Source organism: Hemitrygon akajei, chromosome 4 (genome assembly GCF_048418815.1).
Source record: "Hemitrygon akajei chromosome 4, sHemAka1.3, whole genome shotgun sequence".
NCBI classification, from domain to species: Eukaryota; Metazoa; Chordata; class Chondrichthyes; order Myliobatiformes; family Dasyatidae; genus Hemitrygon; species Hemitrygon akajei.
In genome coordinates this window covers 158,477,755-158,503,588 of record NC_133127.1, presented here as the reverse complement: position 1 = coordinate 158,503,588, position 25,834 = coordinate 158,477,755, and the positions used below count along the sequence as shown (strand labels likewise).

General features: G+C 41.0%; 1 protein-coding gene across 7 annotated transcripts in view; it reads right to left on the bottom strand.

Moving 5' to 3' along the window:
• LOC140726840 (tumor necrosis factor receptor superfamily member 19-like) overlaps nucleotides 1-25,834 on the bottom strand; it is a 97,235-nt gene that overhangs the window by 29,734 nt on the left and 41,667 nt on the right. For all 7 annotated transcript variants that reach the window (XM_073043726.1, XM_073043732.1, XM_073043729.1 and 4 more), the window contains one exon: nucleotides 17,372-17,457. In XM_073043726.1, coding sequence (XP_072899827.1) covers nucleotides 17,372-17,457 — 86 coding nt within the window. The remainder of the gene's footprint in view (nucleotides 1-17,371; nucleotides 17,458-25,834) is intronic.

Below are 25,834 nucleotides of genomic sequence, written 5' to 3'. Positions count from 1 at the left end.
TATTTGGTATGATTTGGTAGGTTATTTTGGGTCTGGGAACGCTCAAAAATTTTTCCCATATAAATTAATGGTAATTGCTTCTTCGCTTTACGACATTTCTGCTTACAAATGGTTTCATAGGAACGCTCTACCTTCAGATTGCGGGGGAAACCTGTATTTGAATGCCTGTAGTATTCGAAACAATGTCAGTGAACATGTGGCACAAATCAGTCCAAAGAGCATAATTTATGGATGTTACAGAAATGTGGCTGAAGGGTGGAGATGATCGAAAATCAAATATCCAAGGGTATCAGGTAACACGGGACAATAGACAGGGTAGTGGTTTTAAGGATGAGAAAAGGGTGATAGTGGGACATGATAACAAGATCTAAGGAACAGAATGTTGAATCCAGTTAGGTAGAAATTACGAATAGTAAAGGGAACAATCACAGGTAAGATTTGACTATATAGACCACTGAATAATAACATTACATGGCACAGGCAATAAATCAAGATTTGATTTATTGGAATAAATGGAATGGTAGTTATCATGGGGGGGGGGGGGCTTTAAATTTTGCACATAGATTAGGCAAATCAAGTTGGTCGAGGAAGTCTTGAGGAAGACCTCAGAGAATATATCCATGATAGCTTTCTTGAACAGCGCGTTAGTGAACTTGCAATGGAAAATAATATCTTAGATCTGGGTCTGTGGAATGAGACAGGTGACAATCAACAATCTTGTAATTAGGGATCCCCTTTGAAAGACAGATCACAATATGATTGATTTTCTCATACAAATGGAGGGTTCAATAGTTTGAACTGAAATTAGTGCATCGTTATGATCTTGCAGTTGATCGTTTACCTGCACTGCACTCTTTTGGAAGCCTGACATTTGATTCGGCATTGTTATTTTTCACTTTATTCTAGCTCAATCATTGTGTGATGATCTGAACTAGATGAACGATATGCAGGACAAGCTTTTCACTGTATTTTAGTACATGTGACAATCATAAACCAATACACACTTTTCCGGGTATTTTCCACTAATATCAGGTACTTTTTCCTGATATTATTATTATTATTATTTTGGTGTAAATTAATTTATCAACTGCCTCAGATTATCTCCAACCAATACTTGTTCTCATATAGAAAGGATCAGGCTGACAGCCAGACAGGCAGGAGATGTAGATGGAGTTCATGGAACGAAATATTGGGAATGGCAGGCAGTAACCTTTGCAGTCATATCATCCTGATGCCAAAAGAAAAATTAAACTGAAAATGGAAATCGTCAAAATTCCTATTTTTAAATGAATTTCAACTTAAAAAAAATGTAACATTCAGTGAAAAAATACTCGAAACAAATATGACTTATTATAAAACGTGGCTTTCCTGCATGTTTTGATATCACTTTCTCCCTTATCTCATAAAATAAATTGTATTTTAGACTAGGGTAGTGGAAATCTTGCCCTAAGGTAAGGGTTCCTTACCTTAGAGCAAGATTTCCTTTAAAAAAGGAAGACTGTGAATATAACATGATGGAATTCACCTGCAGACTGAGATGGAGGAGCTAAAATCATAAGTATTCAGATGACAGTTCTATAAAGAGAATTACAGGGTCATGACAGAGCAGCTGGCCAAAGTTGACTGGAAGGGGACCCTAGCAGAGGTGACAGCAGAACAGCAATGGCTGTAGTTTTGGGACTATTTCAGAAGATCATTACATCCAAAAGAAGCAGCATTTTAAAGAGAGGATGAGGCACCTGTAGCTGAAAAAGGAAGACAAAGAAAGCATGAAAGCAAAAGAGAGGAGATAAAATATTGTAAAAATTAGCAGGAGCTTGAGGATTGGGAAGCTTTTAATAATGAACAGAAGACAACAAAAAATGTAATAAGGGGAGAAAAAATGAAATATGAAGATAAGCCAGCCAATAATATAAAAAAGAATACCAAAAGTTAAATCAGATATATAAAGAGTACAGGAGAGACTGAAAAATGACTCTGGAGAGGTTGTAACCAGGAACAAAGAAATGGCGAATGAACTGAATAAGCATTTTGCATCTGCCTTCACAGTGGAAGGTACCAGCAACATGTCAGAAATTCAAAATTCCCTCTGTAAAACATAAAGATGACCATGCCAGGAGTCAATTTTTCTTATAAAGATGGTTTGCTTTGGAGTAGCAATATCAGTTTCTACTGACTGTAGTGGCTGAGCTGTGAATTTTATTTTACAAAATTCAGGCAGCACAGTGGAGCGACTCTTAAGATCTACTCCATCACAGCTCAGAGATTCTGGAAGGTGTGGAGAATGACAAGTTTTAGTTTACTGTTAATGGACATTGGATGCTTGATGCTTTGTGGCTGAAAGGTCTGTTTCCATGCTGCTCCCCCTCTATGACTCTTAGGGGAGATCTTCTACTCTGAGTTCACTGGTTGTCTGATCATGATGCTTTGTGCCCAGTGTGCTCCATGGTATAGTTGACAACCTGACTTCAAGCACTGTTGATGGAGTGCAGGACCTTTCCTGATGTTTGGATGGGGGTAGTGACATAATAGTGTTGACAACAGTGAGGTTTCTATACCCCTCTCACTTCCCCCTGAAACATGCTCTTAAAAAGGAATATTTGCAAATACTTCTAACTTTCTAGCGATGTTAACAAACTACTAACAACAACTTAGAACATTGAACAAATTACAGTACAGCACAGTACAGGCCTATTGGCCACGATTCTCTGCCAACTTCTTAACCTACACAATCAATCTAACATTCCTTCCCACACACTCTTCCATTTTTCTATCATCTATGTCTCTTCAATGTCTACAATGCCTCTACCAGGACATTCCATGCACCCACCACACTTCTCTGTAAAAAAATTACCTCTGACATCTCTGCTGTACTTTCCTACAAGCACTTTAAAAATTATGGCCCCTCATATTAGCCATTTCTGCCCTGGCTGTTCACTTTATCTATGCCTCTATCATCTTATACACCTCTATCTAGTCACCTCTCATCCTCTTTCTCTCCAAAGAGAAAATCCCAGTTTGCTCAGCCACTCTTCTTTAGATATGCTTTCTAATCCAAGCAGCATTTGTGTAATAAAAACACAAAATGCTGGCAGAACTCAGCAGGCCAGACAGCATCTATGGGAGGAGGTAGTGATGACGTTTCGGGCCGAAACCCTTCATCAGGAGTGAAGTAACATGGGATGGTCGAGGGGGGATAAGAAGTGTGGGGAGGGATAAAGTAGAGAGCTAGGAAGTGATAGGCTGGAGGGAAATGGGCTAGGGGAAGGTGGAGAATTATGGGAAATAAAAGAGAAAGAAAGGTAGGGCTGGGGGGAGATTATAGGGAGGGGGGAAAAAGAGAGAGAGAAAGAGAACCAGATTAAAATAATAGATAGAGATGGGGGTAAGGGGGTGCAGGGGTATCAACGGAGGTCTGTGAGTTGAATGTTCATGCCGGCAGGTAGGAGGCTACCTAGGCGGGAGATGAGGTATTGCTCCATCGACCTCCGTGTGGCCTCATCTTGACTGTAGAGGAGGCCATGGACAGACATGTCGGAGTGGGAGTGGTCTGTGGAATTGAAGTGTGTGGCCACAGGGAGATCCCGCCACTGCTGGAGGACTGAGCGCCGGTGTTCGGTGAAACGGTCTCCCAGTCTGCGGCGGGTCTCCCCAATGGATATTGGGGAGACCCGCCGCAGGCTGGGAGACCGTTTCGCCGAACACCGGCGCTCAATCCTCCAGCAGTGGCGGGATCTCCCTGTGGCCACACACTTCAATTCCACAGACCACTCCCACTCCGACATGTCTGTCCATGGCCTCCTCTACAGTCAAGATGAGGCTACACGCAGGTCGATGGAGCAATACCTCATCTCTCGCCTAAGTAGCCTCCTACCTGCCGGCATGAACATTCAACTCACAGACCTCCATTGATAACCCTGCCCCCCCCCCCTTACCCCCATCCCTATCTATTATTTTAGTCTGGTTCTTTTTCTCTCTCTTTTTCCCCCTCACTATAATCTCCCCCCAGCCCTACCTTTCTCTCTCTTTTATTTCCCATAATTCTCCACCTTCCCCCTAGCCCATTTCCCTCCAGCCTATCACTTCCCAGCTCTCTACTTTATCCCTCCCCCCACTTCTTATCCCCCCTCGACCATCCCATGTTACTTCACTCCTGATGAAGGGTTTCGGCCCGAAACGTCGTCACTATCTCCTCCCATAGATGCTGTCTGGCCTGCTAAGTTCTGCCAGCATTTTGTGTTTTTATTTCCAGCATCTGCAGATTCACTCGTGTAGTATTCGTGTAAAACTCCTCTGCAGCCTCACTAAAGCTTCCACATTCTTCCTATAGTGCATGGACACTTAAAGACATGCACGACATTAAAGCTGATGTTCATTAATCCCTGTGTCCAAAGCTCTGCTGAGCAGAAGGCTTAAGCTTTAGGGAGAGGCATCTGTGGATATGGTGCGATCTTGGGACACCTTCTTCTTTCACTTTTTTGTTTGGGCAGCTGAAATCCATAGTCAAAGATTAATCTGATGTTGTTCTGCTGGCTTCGAAACACAAGGATATAACTACATGATGAAAGCGGCAGCTGAAATAGATCAAACAGGGTGGTGGGTGAGGGGCTGGGTTGGTCTCTGTTTGGACCCTGAGCACTCTACAAATTTGCTTAGTTATCAGGATGCATGCAAATGCAGTTTCAAATGTCACTAGCCTGAGAGTATATTAGCAGACATGGAACCAAATGTGTACAGTAATCGAGCTCAATAACATTAAATCCATATATCAATAAATAATAGCTAAACTGATCCGTAGTGAGATATTTTACTTGGGTAAAATCACCAAACCAGAAAAAATGAAAATTTCAGACGAATATTAGCAGAGGAATGGTGAGCTGCCTTTGTTCTTTGGATTAAAGCACAGTTGAATCTGTCAAGATTAAAGTTTCTTTTTTTCTGGTCTTACAAATGTTGACTAACCTGCTGAACAATACCAGCATTTTCTTCAAATGTCAACTATTCATGATCCTTTAGCTTTGGAGTGACTGACATTCACCTGCAGAGCCATAGAGGGGCCTTGAGCATTTTCAGACTCAAACTGTCTAATTCTCTGCATCCAAAAGTATGGCATTAAATGCAAGGCGTTAGCAATTCTTATTTGTTATATAATTGAAGGAAAAAATTGCAAGTATATACATGCTGAACACTGTTGCTGGCCAGACAGACATTTGCTGCTTGACAGTCCCTTCTCTGTCTTCTAAACCATACATCACTTTGCTGTTTCTGCCAGAAAGGAAGCTTTAAATAACATAGTCCTTGTTAGATGGTGGCAAATTAAAAATGTTAAAACTTGTTTTGGTGACTATTTAAGTTGTCATGAAATGCAGTTTGGATGGGTATATCACAACAACTAGGCTGCAAAAACTTTTACAGTCTCATCTTTGCAAAGGAGTGGATGAAACAGTCCCTCCTCATTTTCATTTCATATATGCAACTTGTGAAAGTTACTCATAATTTTGCAAATATAAAGGAGACATGCAACAATATAATTGATGTACCCCACCTCTTCCCACAAATACGAATGAAACTTAAAATCAACAGTTCTTTATAAAGAAAAAGAATAACGGTAATGAGAAGTTAAAGTGAAGGATTAAAGTTCAAAAGTTCAAAGTAAATTTATGTACGTCATCATTTCCAGCCCTGAGACTCGTTTTCTCGCAGTCATACTCAGAAAACTCAAGAAACATAATAGACCTATTATGCAATTATTAAAGTTGAAACAGCAAGTCTGAAGAAAATAAGAGACTGATTGTATGAAGCCAAGTTTGGCTTTTAAAAGCTATGTTGTAATAATAATAATAATAATGATTATAAGAGACCTAAAAAAAAGTCAACCAGTGATAATGGACAGAATTTTGAGGACTAGAAAAAGGAATGCTCAAGAAATGATTATGGGTAAGACTCTCATTCACAGTTGAATTTAAGTTGCCATTAATAGGGAGAAGGTGCTTGGGAAACAAAGGTCTGAAGATAGATGAATCAACTGGACCAGATGATTCACATCTCAGGGTTCTGAAGAGGTGGCTGAAGAAACTGTGGAAGCATGATCTTTCAAGAATCAATTCTGGCATGGTTCCGGATGACTGGAAAATTACAAATGTCATTTCACTCTTCAAGAAGGAAGAGGGGCAGAAGAAAGGAAACTACAGGCCAATTAGTCTGACCTTAGTGGTTGGGAAGATATTGGAGTTGATTGTTAAGGATGAGGTCTCAGGGTTCTTGGAGGCACATGATAAAATAGGCCAAAGTCAGCATGGTTTCCTTAGTGGAAATCTTGCCTGACAAATCTGCTGGAATTCCTTTTGAAGAAATAACAAGCAGGATAAACAAAGGAGAATTGGTGGATGTTGTGTACTTGGATTTTCATAAGGCCTTTGACAAGATGCCACATATGATGCTGCTTAACAAGTTAAGAGCCTATGATATTAGAGGAAAGATACTAGCATGGGTAGAACATTGGCCGATTGGCAGAAGGCACAGAGTGGGGGAAAAAGGGACCCTTTTCTGGTTGGCAACTGGAGACCAGAGGGGTCTGTGTTGGGACCACTTCTTTTTCTGTTATATGTTAATTATTTATGTGGCTGATGGGCAGATAGTGTTGAGGAAGCAGGGAGACTGCACAGGGACTTAAGATTGGGAAAATGAGCAAAGAAGTGCAGATGGAATACAATGTTGGGTAGTGTATGATCATGCATTTTGGTAGAAGAAATAAAAGTGTAGACTATTTTCTAAATGGAGAGAAAATATAAAAATCTGAGGTGCAAGGGGACTTGGGAGAGATTGAGCAGGATTTCCTAAAGGTTAATTTGCAGGCTAGGTTATTGGTGAGGAAGGCATTGATAAGGCCTCACTTGTATTGTGAGCAGTTTTGGGCCCCTTATCTAAAAAAGGATCTGCTGACATTGGAGAAGGTTCAGAGGAGGGTCACAAGAATGATTCCTGGAATGATTCCATTTGAGGACTGATTGATGGCTCTGGGGAATTCAGAAGAATGAGGGGGGGGGGGGATTTCATTGAAATCTATCAAATGTTTAAAGTCCTTGAGAGTGTGGATGTGGAGAGAATGTTTCCATTGCTGGGAGAGTTTAGGATCAGAGGGCACAGCCTCAGAATAGAGGGACGTCCATTTAAAATAGAGATGAGGAGTGATTTCTTCAGCCAGAGAGTAGTGAATCTGTGAAATTTGTTGCCACAGGCAGCTGTGGAGGCTAAGCCATTTGGGTATATTTAAGGCAGAGGTTGATAGATTCTTGATTAGTCAGAGCATGAAGGGTTACGGGGAGAAGGCAGGAGTTTACAGCTGAGAGGGAAATGGATCAGCCATGATGAAATGGCAGGGCAGACTCAATGGGCCAAATGGTCTAATTCTGCTCCTACATCTTATGGTCTTATAACCTGAAATTATGCTGTAGCCTGAACAGCTATCACAGATTCACAGAAAGTATGGAAGGCCCATTCAGCCTGAATATGCATCATCTTTGTGTTAAAGAAATGCACTGCTGGAGATATTGCTGACACTCAAGCAGCATTATCCTCACTAGTAAAGAACAATAAAAATTATCTTTAGCTGTCATGCCCTCTGCCTCTATGTGCCTTTTATCATCTTATTGAGTAGTCAGGATTGAGAATGGTATGGTTCCAATATAATTTTTAAAGATTCTGAAGTAACTTATGAGGCCAAAATAGGAAGAATGGATTTTCCCACATATGGAACAGAAAGTGGTCAACAGGATGGTTGCCCAAGTAGCTTGTGAGGTAGTACATTCCTTCCAAGGCCTACACAGGGTTTCTGAGTGCTCCCAATTCTTCTCTAGAATTTCTCAGCTGTCAGAGCAGGTGATGCAATTTTCAAGCAAACTTCAAGTATTTCCTTGAATCTGATTCTCCATTCACCTGGTATTCATCTCCTGTGACAGACTTCAGAACAGAACACTTGCTTCAGGAGACTGAAATTGGGTATGCAAGCGATGCAACCTGCCCAGCATGGCCAACAGATAAGTTACTAAGGCCTGGAAGAAACGGGCACTGGCCTGGGAGAGGACAATGGTGCTAATTCACATCTCCTTTCAGTGCTGGTAGTATATCTCCTGCTGTAGGTAGTCCAGCCTACAGAAGCCTAAAGGCCAAGAGTCTTATACCAAGTCTGAGGTGTTGAGCTTCAGATATCATCTTCCCCATTTGATCAAAGGTTGTGCTATAACATTCAGTTGTTGGTGACTTCCAATATCACTGCTTGTCTTCTTTGAGATTTGGCCCTTGAGATACACTTGAGAAGTTACTTAGATTTTCACCAGGATCCTGACTTCTCATTGGGAAAGACGTGTTGCCGCAGCAAGTTTAGAGAACCTCAATCATGTGGCTGTTGAACGTAAGGCCCAGTCTCCTGCATGTTTCACTGAATAGGTTAGCAATATTTTAGAATGTACTACAAACGTACACAAATTGCAGGAGTTACTTGTGCACTGCCACTTGACTCCTGTGGCTCGAGCTGCAGTGCATCTTAATTCAGGAATGTCCTCATCCTAGGTCGAACAGTTTGTCACTAATTCTGAAGATTAGCTTCACTCTTACAGGAAGTTTTTCAAGAGGTACACATTGTGACAAGAAGTGTTGGGTAAATAATACACCCTTGTTTGAATGCATTCTTCTCTGATATTGGTTCTGCTGCAGACCTGCCAGTTAGTTCCATGGCTTGTGTGCCAATGTGGAGCAATGCTAAGATGCTGATGAAACCTGTATCCACACTTCTTTACACCTGCGAATTTTGCATCATCTAATGCCCTCACATCTTCTATTTTTTTATTGTACTGTACCACAAGCAGCTCGTGTTCTTTCAACTGGCCACACATAAGGCAACTCCTCTCTTCGTAAAGGACACCAAGAATGAAAAGGTGGAATCTTCAGGAAAGTCAGAGACATTTTGAACATGTTTACTCCAGAGAAGTTTGACAAGCTATGCCTTGAGCTCCTCAGTGTGGGTGTAGACTCAACTCTGGTCCTGAGAGGGACCATTTTACTGATAGCAGACTGGAGAAAATGCTATGGAACAGAGTGAATTACACCATCTTGCAACTTGTCCATTTACATTCTCATCACAATGAACATTTGGAGGGGCATAATATGATTAGGAATAGTCAGCATGGCTTTGTCAAGGGCAGGTCATGCCTTACGAGCCTGACTGAATTTTTTGAGGATGTGACTAAACACATTGATGATGGTAGAGCTGTAGATGTAGTGTATATGGATTTCAGCAAGGCATTTGATAAGGTACCCCGTGCAAGGCTTATTGAGAAAGTAAGGAGGCATGGGATCCAAGGGGACATTGCTTTGTGGATCTAGAACTGGCTTGCCCACAGCAGGCAAAAAGTGGTTATAGATGGGTCATATTCTGCATGGAGGTGGGTGACCAGTGATGTGCCTCAGGAATCAGTTCTGGGACCCCTACCCTTCATGATTTTTATAAATGACCTGAGTGAAGAAGTGGAGGGTTGAGTTAGTAAATTTGCTGATGATGTAAAGGTTGGGGGTGTTGTGGATTGTGTGGAGGACTGTCAGAGGTTACAGCAGGACATTGATAGCCATTGACTGGGCTGAGAAGTGGCAGATGGAGTTCAACCCAGAAAAGTGTGAGGTGGTTCATTTTGGTAGGTCAAATATGATGACAGAATATAGTATTAATGGTAAGACTCTTGGCACTGTGGAGGATCAGAAGGATATTGAATCCATAGGCACTTAAAGCTGCTGTGCAGGTTGACTCTGTGGTTAAGAAGGCATAAGGTGCATTGGATTTCATCAATCGTAGGATTGAGTTCAAGAGACGAGAGGTAATGCTGCAGCTATATAGGACCCTGGTCAGACCCCACTTGGAGTACTGTGCTCAGTTCTGGTCACCTCACTATAGGAAGGATGTGGAAACCATAGAAAGGGTGCAGAAGAGATTTACAAGGATGTTGCCTGGATTGGGGAGCATGCATTATGAGAATAAGTTGAGTGAACTCATGCTTTTCTCCTTGGAGCGTCAGAGGATCAGAGGTGACCTGATAGAGGTGTATAAGATAACGAGAGGCATTGCTCATGTGGATAGTCAGAGGCTTTTCACCAGGGCTGAGATGGCTTGGACTCGGGACTTGGATCTCGACTCGGATTCGGGACATGGATCTTGACTTGACTTGGAAATCGGACTTGATTTGACTTGGAATTCGGACTTGACTTGACTTGGAAATTGGACTTGACTGGACTGGAACAGAGCCTGGACTCGGACTTGACTGGATTGGAACACAGACTTGGACAATGAAGAGACAGCATACCCAACTCAGAGCAGCGGCGAACGGAAGACCCACTCAGCTGGAAAGGACTTTGACAATGAGGAGACAAAACCACACAACGACAGTCCATTCGTATCTTTGCTCAGAGTGGCAGCAATTGACCAGCAAGTCTCCGCCGGCCACGAAAACGAAGGAATTCGTACCTTACTCAGAGCAGCGGCAAACAGCCGGCAACTCAGCTGGACACAAAAACGACTGAATTCGCTAAGCAGCCACAGGCACCAAAGCAATTTAGAGTCCACAATTCTCAACGGCTCCGATGATGGTCCAGACTTCTCGGCAGCCCAGAACCTGAATCCGCTGGCCTGGCTTCCGGTGACGAGCTTCTTGGTGTGAGTTTCTGATGACGGTCCAGCAAAGGAATAGCTGAACCCTGGAGCTATTTATGTTGCAGACTCGAAATGAGGATCAGGTGCTTCAAACAAGGCGCCCAACAGAACACGGGGAAAAAGAAATAACCAGAATGTGGAGTCCACGGACCGGACTGTGAACTGGAATGTGGAGTCCATGGACCGGACCAAGATAGTATGATTAAAATAGAAGTACAAAATCACAACAATAAAACAAAAATTAACAAATTATTTAAATATCTTTCTGCTTCACTGTCATTTTGCAGATGTTACTAAGGTAGGTGCGTTGTGGATAATGAAGTAGGTTTTCAAAGCTTGCGGAGAGATTTAGGCCAGTTAGAAGTGTGGGCTGAACAATGGCAGATGGAGTTTAATGCTGATAAGTGTGAGGTGCTACATTTTGGTAGGAATAATCCAAATAGGACATACATGGTAAATGGTAGGGCATTGAAGAATGCAGTAGAACAGAGTGATCTAGGAATAATGGTGCATAATTCCCTGAAGGTAGAATCTCATGTAAATAGGGTGGTGAAGAAAGCTTTTGGTATGCTGGTCTTTATAAATCAGAGCATTGAGTATAAGAATTGGGATATAATGTTAAAATTGTACAAGGCATTGGTAAGGCCAAATTTGGAGTATTGTGTACAGTTCTGGTCACTGAATTATAGGAAAGATATCAACAAAATAGAGAGAGTACAGAGAAGATTTACTAGAATGTTACCTGGGCTTCAGCACCTAAGTTACAGGGAAAGGCTGAACAAGTTAGGTCTTTATTCTTTGGAGCGTAGAAGGTTGAGGGGGGACTTGATAGAGGTATTTAAAATAATGAGGGGGATAGATAGAGTTGACGTGGATAGGCTTTTTCCATTGAGAGTAGGGGAGATTCAAGCAAGAGGACATGATTTGAGAGTTAGGGAGCAAAAGTTTAAGGGTAACACGAGGGGGAATTTCTTTACTCAGAGAGTGGTAGCAGTGTGGAATGAGCTTCCAGTAGAAGTGGTAGAGGCAGGTTCGGTCTTGTCATTTAAAGTAAAATTGGATAGGTATATGGACAGGAAAGGAATGGAGGGTTATGGGCTGAGTGCGGGTCAGTGGGACTAGGTGAGTGTAAGTGTGAGCACAGACTAGAAGGGTCGAGATGGCCTGTTTCCGTGCTGTAATTGTTTTATGGTTATATATGAGTAAATTACAATACAAACAAAAAATTAGTTTAACAGAACCAGATGATTTGCTAAACTCCAATAATGGTTTGTACTTGGACTTCATGTACTTATGCACTATTTTCAGAACTTGGTAAACAGCCAAAAAGTAATAATTCAAGCAATTTTGGCATCACTGAAATCTAAAATTTTTAAGTTACAAATGAAGTGTTATATGACATTGTACACCAAAGATTTGGATAAGAGGATTAAGTTAGTTGAAGATACAAAGCTGTGTGGGTGGTGAGGAGGATTGAGAGAAGCTCTAAAGATAAATAAACAGGTTAAATAAATGGATGAGGAGACTGTTAATGATATATAAAATGGAAACAATGTGATGTCATACAGATGGACAGATAATTTATTGATCTCAAAGGAAATCAGTGTCACAGTAGCATTACAAGTGCACGGATATACAAATATTAGAAGTTAGATAGAATAAAAAGTAAGTTACCTTAAAAATAAGATGCATGAGATTTAAAGCCAAAGATTACAAGATTTACAAGTTCACACTGATATGATGGTAGTGCAGGAATTACCATAATATTATACAGTAATGGGTGCACATTCACACCATCCAGATAAGAAGTGATGGTGACACTGCACAGGGTGTGGTAAACAGAGCTCTGGTAAACAAAGGTTATTAGCAGTGTAACAGGAGGGGGGTCATCACTTCCCCAGCTGTAGGTTGACCCATTATAGAGCCTACTGGCTGAGGATAAGAATGACCTCATACAGCGCTCTTTGGAGCAGCGCAGTTATCTTGTCTATTACTAAAAATGCTCCTCTGTTTAGCCAAGGTGGCATGCAGAGGGTGAGAAACATTGTTCAGAATTTCCAGGAATTTCTGGAGGATCCTTTGTTCTACCACAGCCTCTAGTGTGTCCAGTTTGACTCCTATAACAGAGCCAGCCTTTCGAATCAGTTTATTGAGCCTGTTGGCATCACCCGTGTTGATGCCATTGCCCCAGCACACCACCGCATAGAAGATTGTACTGGCGACAACAGACTGGTAGAACATGTGAAGGAGAGGCCTGCATACTCCAAAGGACCTCAGTCTCCTCAGGAAGTGGAAGCAACTCCAGCCCTTCTTCTACACAGTCTCTGTGTTGGTGCTCCACTCAAGTCTGTTATCCTGGTGCACCCCCAGGTACTTGTAGGGGTCCTCACCACATCATCACCATCAATAGTAACAGGGAGCAGTGCAGGCTTAGTCTTCCTAAAGTCCATCACCATCTGCTTTGTCTACTGATGTTGAGCTGTAGATGATTCATTCAGCTTGCACCATTTGACAAAGTCCTCCACCAGGGCCCTGTATTCATCTTTCTGTCCTCCCTTTATACACCTATTGCTGAATCATCAGAGGATTTCTACAGATGGCGTGACTCAGTGTTGTATCTAAAGTCCGAGGTAGACATGGTAAACAGGAAGAGAGCCAATATAGTCCTCTGTGGGGTCCCAGTGCTGTTTATAGCCATGTCTGACACACAGCTCTGAAGTTGCACAAACTGTGGTCTGCCAGTCAGGTAGTCCGTTATCCAAGATACAATGGAAGTGCCAACCTGTATTAAATGGAGCTTCTCCCCCAGCAACGAGGGCTGTATGGTACTGAAGGCACTTGAGAAATCAAAAAACACGATCCTCACAGTGCTGCCCTGCTTATCCAAATGGGAGTAGGCTCTGTTCAGCAGGTAGATGACAGCATCGTCAATTCCAATGTGCTCCTGGTAGGTAAACTGCAGGGGATCAAGGGCTGATCTGACCAGGGGTTGGAGGTGAGTCAGGACCAGCCTCCCTAGGGTTTTTGTGATGTGTTAGGGCCACTGGACGGTAGTTATTCAAGACTTTTGGTCAGCTCTTCTTGAATACTGGGGCCATGCATGATGCTTTCCACACAGTCGGGACCCTTTCCAGACTGACACTCAGAAAGCGGATAGAAAGACATATGTAAAAGTAAAATTTGAAATAGCAAGAGACTGAAAGGCAAGGGCGTTTTGAGGGACCAGGATTGATGAAAGTTAATGTGTAGTTACAGCAAGGAACTAGAAAGGCAATTTATTGCAAATGGATTTGAATACAAGGGAAGATAAAACGTTATTACATTACACAAGGCTTTGATGGACTGCCCCTGTAATATTGTGTGCTCAGTATAGTGCAACCAAAACTTCACCAGAATGCTTCCTGGTAAAGAGTTTAAGCAGGATGGGCCTAGGCTCATCAAGCATTGCAGGATAAATATACAAAATTCTTTGTACAAGTGCTTCAGAGATGCAGTGGTAATTCCACTGCCTGCAATGTCCAGAACTGTGAGTCATTGCCTCAGCATGAGCTGTTGGCCATTCAGGACAGAAACAAGAAGAAATTTATCTACCAAGAAGACAGTGTATCTTTGGAATTATCCAGTTACTCGGAATACAAAGCTCAGCTACTAAATATATACAAATACTAAATCCATATATTTCTGGACACTGAGTGAACAAGGGATAAGTGTTTCTGAGATAGTAAATTGGATAGTTGAAAGGTACAGTAAGCCAGGTATGTTGGGCTGAATGGCCTAACCTACTTCTTTATAGTATGTTCCCTTGAGAATGCTAAAACCAATTGATGGTACTGTATAGAGTTCCGTATTTGCCGCTGCATGCACAATATCCTTAAGGTGCTGCTAGTTTCATATCATTTCATGACAATTGCTGGTAACTTCACTGTTTTTATTACCATAGAATCTATATTTGCCTCTTTTTTTCAATGGAATGAGAATTCAAATTGGAATTCAGCTTAAGTTCTTGCATCAAATATTTTGCTAGGCATCAATCATGCTACAAGGTAAAAAGCTTGTGCTGAAGTACCTCATTGTGACTTTGTCAGCAGATGGAGTCATCCATCAGCCACTTCTATTTATTTTTACACCTGAATGTGTGCTTGTTCAGTCTGGAGCACACAGGCCTGACCACAAGCAAACAGTAATCTTCTGAAGATCCTGGGCTAAGGATACATTAACATTCAATGGGAATACCCCAGCCTGCCCCCACAGCTCCCTTTCTTCCTAAATCCCATATATTCTCACAGAACAAAACTGACAGGTCTGTCCTCAGTTGAACAAATGAAGCTGCAAACAATCCACACAAGCTGTTTTTAAATTCATGTAACAACTTTACAACCCTGCAGATCGATAGTACACTTTGTTCAGTTATTCGAAGGCAGAACCTTTTAAAGCCGGTTATAGCTGGTGTTAAAAAAAGACAGCAGCCTGACAAAGGGGCTTCAATATTGATAAGGTTCACCACTTAAGATCGGAGAAGATATTTACTGCTGATCAATGATGGAGAACAGTGAAAGAATGCCAATGGATAATTTGTTATCCAAACATAAAACTGTCACCATTACAGAGGAAGGCTCTTGACTCCACTTTGCTGTCCTTCTGGTCTGGACCTTCTTCAGTCAACCCAGACATATTTACACTGCTGAATGCTCAGGGAAGCTTCGTCTCCTGGGGGTTTGGCTTACGTGTATGTATAAAAGTAGACCTCAATGCATCATTTATCAGTCCTGATACCAAGTTGTCTGTCATCCTTTGCTTTAAAAACACGAGAGACTATGATGTGAAATCCCCTATGACATTATGTTTTTACAGTTCTAGAAACAGTACAACTGCAAATCCACTACAGGCTGTCATTCCTACAAGCTTCTTTAATGCAGGAAAGATATTTAAGCTACAAAAGCACATGATTAATTTGAAGGCAAAAGCACTATAGCTTGTGGTAATATTCATTTCTCACTGTCTGCCTCTCCTTTAAAGGGTTTGTGTTACATGAGCATGCTTGACTTGGCCACCTGTTCCAGTCTAACCTCTAAGTGAGTACTGACTTTCCACGTGCCCTTCCACACTCAGCTGCTTTCAGGAAATCACATTCAAACAAGAATCAGATGATTTTACCATATACTGGTTATCTCAGACCTAATAAATATCACATGCATATCTAATTCTTTGCCATGTAAAACACAGCATTTTCAGCATAATCTGTAATCCTGGGTTCAGATGAACTTGGGAGCTTCCTGCCTTTCCCACTGATAGCAAGGAGAATGAGGAGGGCAGCTCTCATTGAGTCTATTCACCCAGGAATCAGACAATAAATATTACAAAAATAACAAAAAAGAGACCTAGCCAGCATAGTGCAGAGTCCCCACTCCAAGACAGTATGATGCCCTTGACAGGAGGTAAAGCTAGAGATGGAGCTTTGCCTCCTGAGCGCTTTTACATATAAGTTTCTGAATTTTAGAGCACTGTCAAATTATTAAATGCGATTGAAATAATATATCAATTGCTGTAACTGTTAAAAATTTTAAAAACTTAATGAAAACCACATTAATACAATAAAGAGTAAAAACAAATTAAAATGAAGTAAAATAGAGTATTTAGCAACCCCGTTCTCCAGATAAAAAATCTCTATTGAAATAAATGGGGTCTGTCCGGCACATGACTGAAGGGGAAACTTACCCAGTATAAAAAATGCTGGAGACAGCTGAAATGTTAACTCCACGGTTGTTGCCTGCCCTGCTGAGTATCTCCAGCATTTTGTTTTTCTTTTAAATTTCAAACATCTGCAAGTTTTTGCTTTTGAATTCCCCAGCATAATGTTGTGCAGTCTGGCAAGACAGGCTCAGCCTCTGGACTCCGTGTAACAGTTGAAGGCAGGGCTTTGCTTTTGGACTTCACGGAGTCCAGCAACAGTGGGGTGACAAGATCCAATGGAATATGTAATTTGGTATGTCTGGGATTTAATTATGTGGGGAAGGTCAAACACCAGAGATGCCTTACAGAATGGTCAGTCATAATACCTGGCCCATTAAAGTTATCTCCGTTTTCTCAGATTTTAATTTTTTTCATAATTTCTTTCTACAGGAAATTCTATAAGAACTATTAAAATATTGCAACATTTGTCTGCTCATGTTTCTGATCACGGTCACAGCATTGCAATTTATTTATAACATTTATACAAGCATTGGATTAATTTCAAATTATTTAATATTCAAAAAATTAAGGTTTTAGAGGGAAAACCAGGTTGAGCGTAATGGCCCAAAACAAATGCTGGGGCTGATTATAAATCTATAAATTTATATTTGCAAATCTCATTCAAGCTTATAGTTGAAGAACCAAACTGCCTCCTTTAGATATGATGACCTTGTCCTGTAAGCTAGTTTAACCTACCTAAGTATTTTAATTTAGACCTAAATAATAAAACCACTAAGATTTCCCACCTGATTTTCCCACTTGGGTATTAAAATTTGCCCAAGGGATGAAGAAGCTCCATTGTTTTCCCTTTCTTTTAATGAAATGGCGTGGAAGTGGGAGTCTGTACAAAGAAAACTTTACAAGGAACTTCCTTGAACTTCTTCCTCCTGCCTTCTAAACAGTGGGAGGTGAAAATTGAACGAGCTTGTAGTATACAGTACTCACAGTGAGGCTCGTAAGGAGGAGGTGGTTCCCCACATGGTATGCACTCCATTTCTTGAAAACCACCCAGTTTAGTCTTTCTGTAAAACCTGGAAGGAAAGAAAAACAAGGATCATCAGATTTACACAATACACATTTGGGGAATGTGGCAGCACACTTAAATGTTTCTCTTTCTCACATTGAGACACAAACTCAGAACTCCTATGAAATGTTGTAGTCATAAGAGTCTGAAAAATCTTACCTCATACCCTTATCTGATGTAAAGAAAGGAAGGGGATGGAAGTATGAATGTGAAATGAGCATGATGCTTGGAATAACATTTTCAAAATAACATCTATAGTAATGGAAGAGAAATATACTTACACAAATTAATTAATAATGCATGTCATTAGTTTAGAAGATGAATAGCAATACAAGAGAAAGGCCAATTAGGGGGTTATTGCCTTCAGAAAGAATATAGAAGTAAGATACTCATCTTCATCCCCCGTATCTGTGAATAATAACATAAACCAAGACATTACAAAGTTAATCTCCCAAATCAACACCAGGAATGAAATTTAATTGTAGTCCTATTTAACAAAAACACACTACTTGCAGAAAAGAAAACTACTTGTAAAACAGCTAACCTGCAGTTTCTGTTTTTTTAGAAGCTTAATACAACTAAATAACTCTGCATTTTGAAAAGGACTGAATCTCGAAAATCCTTTGTCAAAACCACCCTACAATTCCTAGTTGGTATAGTTAGGCTATACCATAAATTGCCTCCAATCCTATTTAATTGTCATTCCAAATGATTCTTGGGGTAAAGGCGTACTTTTATCATGTTGAAGCTTAAACATATACTTGGATTAGAGAGCTTTTTCCAGGACTTAACCAAGATACTTGGGCAGGACTGCTATTGCTGAAGCCATCAAGGAGATGTGAAAAAAAGCACAATCTTATGTCCTTAAAAGAAAGATAATAAAAACAGACAGATAAAGGTCCCTTCTGAATAGTCCATGAGCCTTACCTGATTTACACTATATATTTACTTTTGTAGTAATTTTTGTTTGACACTCTACTGCTGCTATAAAACAACAAATTTCATGACATATGTCAGTGAAAATAAACTGTTTCCTTTCTTCCCTGTAGAGAAATTAGCAGGTCTTTCAGCATCTTGGATTCATTCAATTGTTAAAACACAAGAGGCCATTGGGCTCTTTATAAGACAATCTTGTCAATCCTGTTTTTTTATCTCCCTGCATATTATCTTCCATCATGGCAAGTCTGAATATCTTTCCATGGCCATGATTAACTCCATTTCCAACAGTTTTATAGGCAGTGAGTTGCAAGCAATCATTCACTTTGGCCTTTATCTTTTGTCTATCATGTAAGATCACTGTCGCTGTATCTGCTAATGGGAACAGCTACTTGCCATTTGCCCTCTCTAAACCAGTTTGCAATCCTGTACAGTTCTATCAAATCACCTTTCAATGCCCAGTTTGTACACAGTTCCCCCAAGCACCTACAAACACTAGATCTCTTTACTCTGACATTTCCTGACCTCTTACAATCTTCAAGACATTTATTATAACCATATAACAATTACAGCATGCAAACAGGCCATCTCGGCCCTTCTAGTCCTTGCCAAACGCTTACCGTAGATGTCGGATTATAAGCCGCTACTTTTTTCCCACATTTTGAACAGCTTTGAACACTGCAGCCTTTACTACGGTGCGGCTAATGCATGATTTTTTTTCATGCCGCCAAAAACATTTTGCCTCGTAACAGTAGACCAATAAAATTGATGAGTAGTTCACAGAGGTCCAATGAAATTGTACGATAAATCAAGCGCACTTTCATAATTAAATTATTGTAAATCAGTCATTTGTACTCACCCTCATCAACATGGAAAACACTCGAAGAAAAGCATTGTGCTGCCTTTATGGCAGTTATTTAGTTTATAATATTTTCGCTTAGTAATTCATTTTCTAGTTAAAGTTAGAAGTGTTTTAACTATATTTGTTTTCTGTACTACATCGCGGGATGCTATGACGTCACACCCGGTTTCGCCGCGTCTTGTGGGAAAAATGCCGTTTGCGATAAACAGGAAGGCGGGGGGCGAGCGGCGGAGCGGCATTAGATCTGAGCGAACGCTGCTTTTAAGTTAAAGGCGATCAATAACTTTTCCTGGTAGGCTGCAGTATATATATTTTTTACCAGTCGTTAGGAGATATTGGAATGTTGTTCAGTAAAAAAGTATACAACAAATATATATTTAAAAGTAGCCGCGTTACAGACAGGGTTCGAAAAAAAGCATTTGCAATATGTATTTGTTTATGTTACCATATGGATTTAATTAAAAGTTAAAAAATCCTCACGTGTAATATCTTTCTGTGTAAATATCTCATATTACAACGTGGGACACCTGCGGCCGAAAATCCGGTGCGGCCTGTACAAGTACAAAATTGATTTTATTTCTAAAATTAGAGCCAGCGGCTTTTAATCAGGTGCGCTCTGTAGTGCGAAATCTACGGTACTCTCACCTAGTCCCACTGACCCGCACTCAGCCCATAACCTCCATTCCTTTCCTGTCCATGTACCTATCCAATTTTACTTTAAATGACAATACCGAATCTGCCTCTACTACTTCTACTGGAAGCTCGTTCCACACAGCTACCACTCTCTGTGTAAAGAAATTCCCCCTTGTGTTACCCTTAAACTTTTGCCCCCTAACTCTCAACTCATGTCCTCTTGTTTGAATCTCCCCTACTCTCAATGGAAAAAGCCTATCCACGTCAACTCTATCTATCCCCCTCATAATTTTAAATACCTCTGTCATCCCCCCCTCAACCTTCTACGCTCCAAAGAATAAAGACCTAACTTGTTCAACCTTTCCCTGTAACTTAGGTGCTGAAACCCAGGTAACATTCTAGTAATCTCTGTACTCTCTCTATTTTGTTGACATCTTTCTTATAATTCGGTGACCAGAACTGTACACAATTAAACAAGGCTCTTTTCTAATCATTGCATCTTTTCAAACTTTGTACAGCAAGCCATGATCCTTCAACATAAACATCATTTTAAGAAGTTTTCAATAATTATTGAAAAGTCCTGATTTTAATCAGTGAAAAAGCCAGATCCGCTGGTAAATGCTAATTATGAAACCAACCAAAATTAGTTTCAGATTTTGGGAATTCTTTGAGTTTTAATTGAATATTTCATAGAATCATAGAAAACCTACAGCACAATACAGACCTTTCGGCCCACAAAGCTGTGCCGAACATGTTCTTTAGAAATTACCTTGGGTTACCCATAGCTCTCTATTTTTCTGAGCTCCATGTACCTCTGCAGGAGTCTCTTATAAAACCCTGTTGTATCTGACTCCACCACCGTCGCCGGCAGCCCATTCCACGCGCGCACCACTCTCTGCATAAAAAACTTACCCCTGACATCTCCTCTGTACGTACTTCCCAAGCAGCTTAAAACTGTGTCCTCTCATGCTAGCCATTTCAGCCCTGGGAAAAAGCCTCTGACTATCCACATGATCAATGCCTCTCATCATCTTATACACTCTATCAGGTCACCTCTCATTCTCTGTCACTACAAGGAGAAAAGGCCGAGATCACTCAACCTATTCTCATAAGACATGCTCCCCAATCCAGGCAACATCCTTGTAAATCTCTTCTGCACCCTTTCTATGGTTTCCACATCCTTCCTGTAGTGAGGCAACCAGTACTGAGCACAGTACTCCAAGTGGAGTCTGAGCAGGGTCCTATATAGCTGTAACATTACCTCTCGGCTCCTAAACTCAATCTTAACCACAGAGGCAATCTGCACAGCAGCTTTGAGTGTCCTATGGACTCGGACTCCAAGATCCCCCGATCCTCCACAGTGCCAAGAGTCTTGCCATACTTCATTCTGCCATCATATTTGACCTACCAAAATGAACCACCTCACACTTATCTGGGTTGAACTCCACCTGCCACTTCTCAGCCCAGTTTTGCATCCTATCAATGTCCCGCTGTAACCCCTGACAGCCCTCCACACTATCCACAACAACCCCAACCTTTATGTCATCAGTAAATTTACTAACCCATCCCTCCACTTCTTCATCCAGGTCATTTGTAAAAATCACGAAGAGCAGGGGTCCCAGAACAGATCCGTGAGGCACACCAATGGTCATGCAGAATATGACCCATCTACAACCACTCTTTGCCTTCTGTGGGCAAGCCAGTTCTGGATCCACAAAGCAATGTCCCCTTGGATCCCATGCCTCCTTATTTTCTCAATAAGCCTTGCATGGGGTACCTTATCAAATGCCTTGCTGAAATCCGTATACACTATATCTACTGCTCTACCTTCATCAATGTGTTTAGTCACATCCTCAAAATATTCAATCAGGCACGTAAGGCATAATCAGCCTTTGACAAAGTTATGCTGACTATTCCTAGTTCATAAATCCTGCCTCTCAGGATCTTCTCCATCAACGTCCCAACCACTGAAGTAAGACTCAATGGTCCATAATTTCCTGGGCTATCTCTATCCCTTCCTTGAATAATGGAACAACATCTGCAACCCTCCAATTCTCTGGAACCTCTCCTGTCCCCATTGATGATGCAAAGATCATTGCCAGGGGCTCAGCAATCTCCTCCCTTGCCTCACACAGTAGCCCGGGGTACATCTCGTCCGGTCCTGGTGACTTACCCAAAAGCTCGAGCACATCCTTTTTCTTACTATCTACATGCTCAAACTTTTCATCCCTACAATCGCCAAGATCTTTTTCCGTAGTGAATATTGAAGCAAAGTATTCATTAAGTACCTCTGCTATGTCCTCCAGTTCCATACACACTTTCCCACTGTCACACTTAATTGGTCCTATTCTCTCCCATCTTATCCTCTTGCTCTTCACATACTTATAGAATGCTTTGGGGTTTTCCTTAATCCTGTCCACAAAGGCCCCTTCTGGCTCACTTAATTTCTTTCTTAAACTCCTTCCTGCTAGCCTTATAATCTTCTAGACTGCTATCTTTACCCAGTTTTTTGAATCCTTCATAAGCTCTTCTTTTCCTCTTGACTAGATTTACCACAGCCTTTGTACACCACGGTTCCTGTACCTTACCATCTTTTCCCTGTCTCATTGGAATGTACCTATCCAGAACGCCATGCAAATATACCCTGAACATTTGCCACATTTCTGCCGTACATTTCCCTGAAAACATCTGTTCCCAATTTATGCTTCCAAATTTCTGCCTGATAGCCTTATATTTCCCCTTACTCCAATTAAACGCTTTCCTAACTTTTCTGTTCCTATCCCTCTCCAATGTTATGGTAAAGGAGATAAAATTGTGATCACTATCTCCAAAATGCTCTCCCACTGAGAGATCTGACACCTGACCAGGTTCATTTCCCAATACCAGATCAAGTACAGCCACTCGTCTTGTAGGCTTATCTACATATTGTGTCAAGAATTCTTCTTGAACACACTTAACAAACACCACCCCATCTAAACCCCTCGCTCTAGGGACATGCCAATCGATATTTGGGAAATTAATATCTCCCACCACGATAACCCTGTTATTATTATATCTTTCCAGAATCTCTCTCCCTATCTGCTCCTCAATGTCCCTGTTACTATTGGGTGGTATATAAAAACACCTAGTAGAGCTATTGACCCCTTCCTGTTCCTAACCTCCACCCACAGAGACTCCGTAGACAATCCCTCCATGTCTTCCTCCTTTTCTGCAGCCGTGACACTATGTCTGATCAACAATGCCACGCCACCACCTCTTTCTGAAACACCTAAAGCCTGGCACTCGAAGTAACCATACCTGCCCCTGAGCCATCCAAGTCTCTGTAATGGCCACAACATCATAGCTCCAAATACTGATCCACGCTCTAAGCTCATCTGCTTTGTTCATAATCCTCCTTGCATTAAAAGCTCATAGTTACAAGAGATGCGTGTTGTTTTTACACATTTTGGTTAATCATTAACGATACTATTAGGACGCATCATAAGGAAAGCTTTAGACTGATCATATGTGCCTATCTAAATAACTTTTCTACTGAATGTCTGCCTTTGATGTGAACATCTATGATTCTATCACACACTTCACAATCTATCACAAACTATGCACTAACTCATTCCAGCAAGAGATTGGAAAGGTCATGACAACTGTTAAGAAATAATCCCTCTCAGCAAAGACCCTACTGAAGTAATGAAACACGGCAGAGAAGAGGAGAGCATGCAAGAATATCTCAGGCTCTATAACTGCCAACTTAAAGAATGGAAAAATCTAAATGCTGTAACTACAGAGAGCTCTCTCTGATGTTTATCACAAATAACAAGATCCCTCTCCAATCACCTCCTCCCTGTTGCTGAAGAGTTCCAACCTGGTTTATATTCATTCAACATGAGGTATCATGGGCATGCTCTTCACTGTGTGTTAAATCCGAGGAAAATACAGAGAGTAGAGTCAACCACCGTGCATGGCTTTCAATGAGTTCCTTAAAAACTTCAACTTTGTCAGCTAGGATTGATCACGGAGAACTTCTGAAATTTGCTGGTTACATGATGCCATGCAAGTTGTAATCCTAACCTGATGGTCCATCACAGACTCAGTATCAACAAGGCTTTGGTATTGCGTCACTCTTCTTCTCAATTTTTCTTTGTTGCAATTTTTCACCTCTGATCCAAGAAGCTCTCCCACAGTGGATTAGATTTACAGGAATAATGGAAAACTGAGAACACGCTAATCTCAACCATTAATTTACAAGAGCTATAGCTGATATGATTTTTAAATACGGGTTCGAATTGTATGGCCTCGACAGAGCCCTGATCTCAACATCATCGAGACTGTCTGGGATTACCTGGAGAGACAGAAGCAAGTGAGGCAGCCAAGATCTGCAGAAGAACTGTGGCAAGTTCTCCAAGATGCTTGGAACAACTAGTAGTCGATTTTCTTATAAACTGAATGACAATGTTCCTACAAGAAATGATGCAGTTTTAAAGGCGAAGGGTGGTCACGCCAAATACTGGATTTGATTTAGTTTTTTTACTGTTACTACTGTTTATAGTAATTCTTTTGATACTTAGAAAATTTTCATTATTTTTGAAAGCATATTCACCTCTTACTGTTATTTATAGTGATATTTTCATAATGAATTGCACTGTACTGCTGCCGCAAAACAACAAATTTCACAACATACGCCAGTGATATTAAACCTGATTCCGATTCTGAAATCAAGCACTTCCTATCTGAGGCTGAGTCTGGGGATCCCACGTAGGACCTTCCCGCCACCTCAGATGTAACAGAATGGAACTGAAGAAGCAAGTCATTCCTGATGCTGAGAAAGGCTGGAAAGGCCTTTTAAGTGATCAGATTTCAAGAACCACTTCTGCACACTCCTTCTTGAATACAATCTCAAAATTAAATTTCTTCCCTCCCCCCCACCTGTACGTTCCTCTCATAATTGAGAGGCTTCTAAGTGCAAGCTCAAACTGCTAAATGTTACCTACTTCTTGTATCTCACTCTTTATAACATTCATATGTGATCCCTGGCACTTGGGATTCTAGTTATAAACACTGAAATCCTTGCTCTGTTAAGAGTGCTTCCACTACAGTGATAGTTTACTTTTTTTGCTGGACTCAACTACAATTCCACAGAATGAATCTGACAATGATGACTTGACTATGCGAACAAATGTGAAACACTTTTAAGTGTCCAACTTTGTTTACAGTTCTCATTTCCTGGGTTAATTCCTCACCAAAGTAAATTGACAGGGTATTAAATTCAAGCATAATAAAATGGTGGACATTCCATTTTACAAACTGACCTTCCATAACAACCTTTAAAAGCATTATTTAGTGTACCAAAGAATGAGAAAACACAGCATCTCTAAACATCAGGCAATCAGTCTCAGAATGAGTAATGAATATAATGACAGGCAATAAAACTGGGAAACATGCTAATGGCTTGTAAAAATCAGCTCTGAAAGTCACAGTTGTCAGTGTTTGCAAAATGGTCAAAAAGTCACGTACAAAAATAAACAGCATCTGCAGAATCTCTTGTGTTTATGAGCAGCTATTTTGGAATGCCCTTGAATAGCCTAATGTCCAAAATTAACAGCAATGTATAAAAGGTAGTACTTCTTTAAAACAACATGCCACATTCTATATTGTAACATGAAAATTTGACGGTGACAGGCTAAATCATGGTAAACATGCCATACATGGTGAGCTGCATAATAACTACTGACTGATAGCAATCACATCTACCATTAAGAAGTGTTTCAAGAGGTGGTTATGGCTAGAATTAACTCCTGTCTGAGCAAGAACTTGGACCCAATGCAATTTGCCTACCGTCACAACATTATCTACAGCCGATACGATCTCGCTGGCTTTCTCCTTTGGAGCTCCTAGGAAACAGCAAAATGTATAGCACGGTGCTGGGTTTTTTTGTGCATAGTTCAGTGCTGAGTACCAT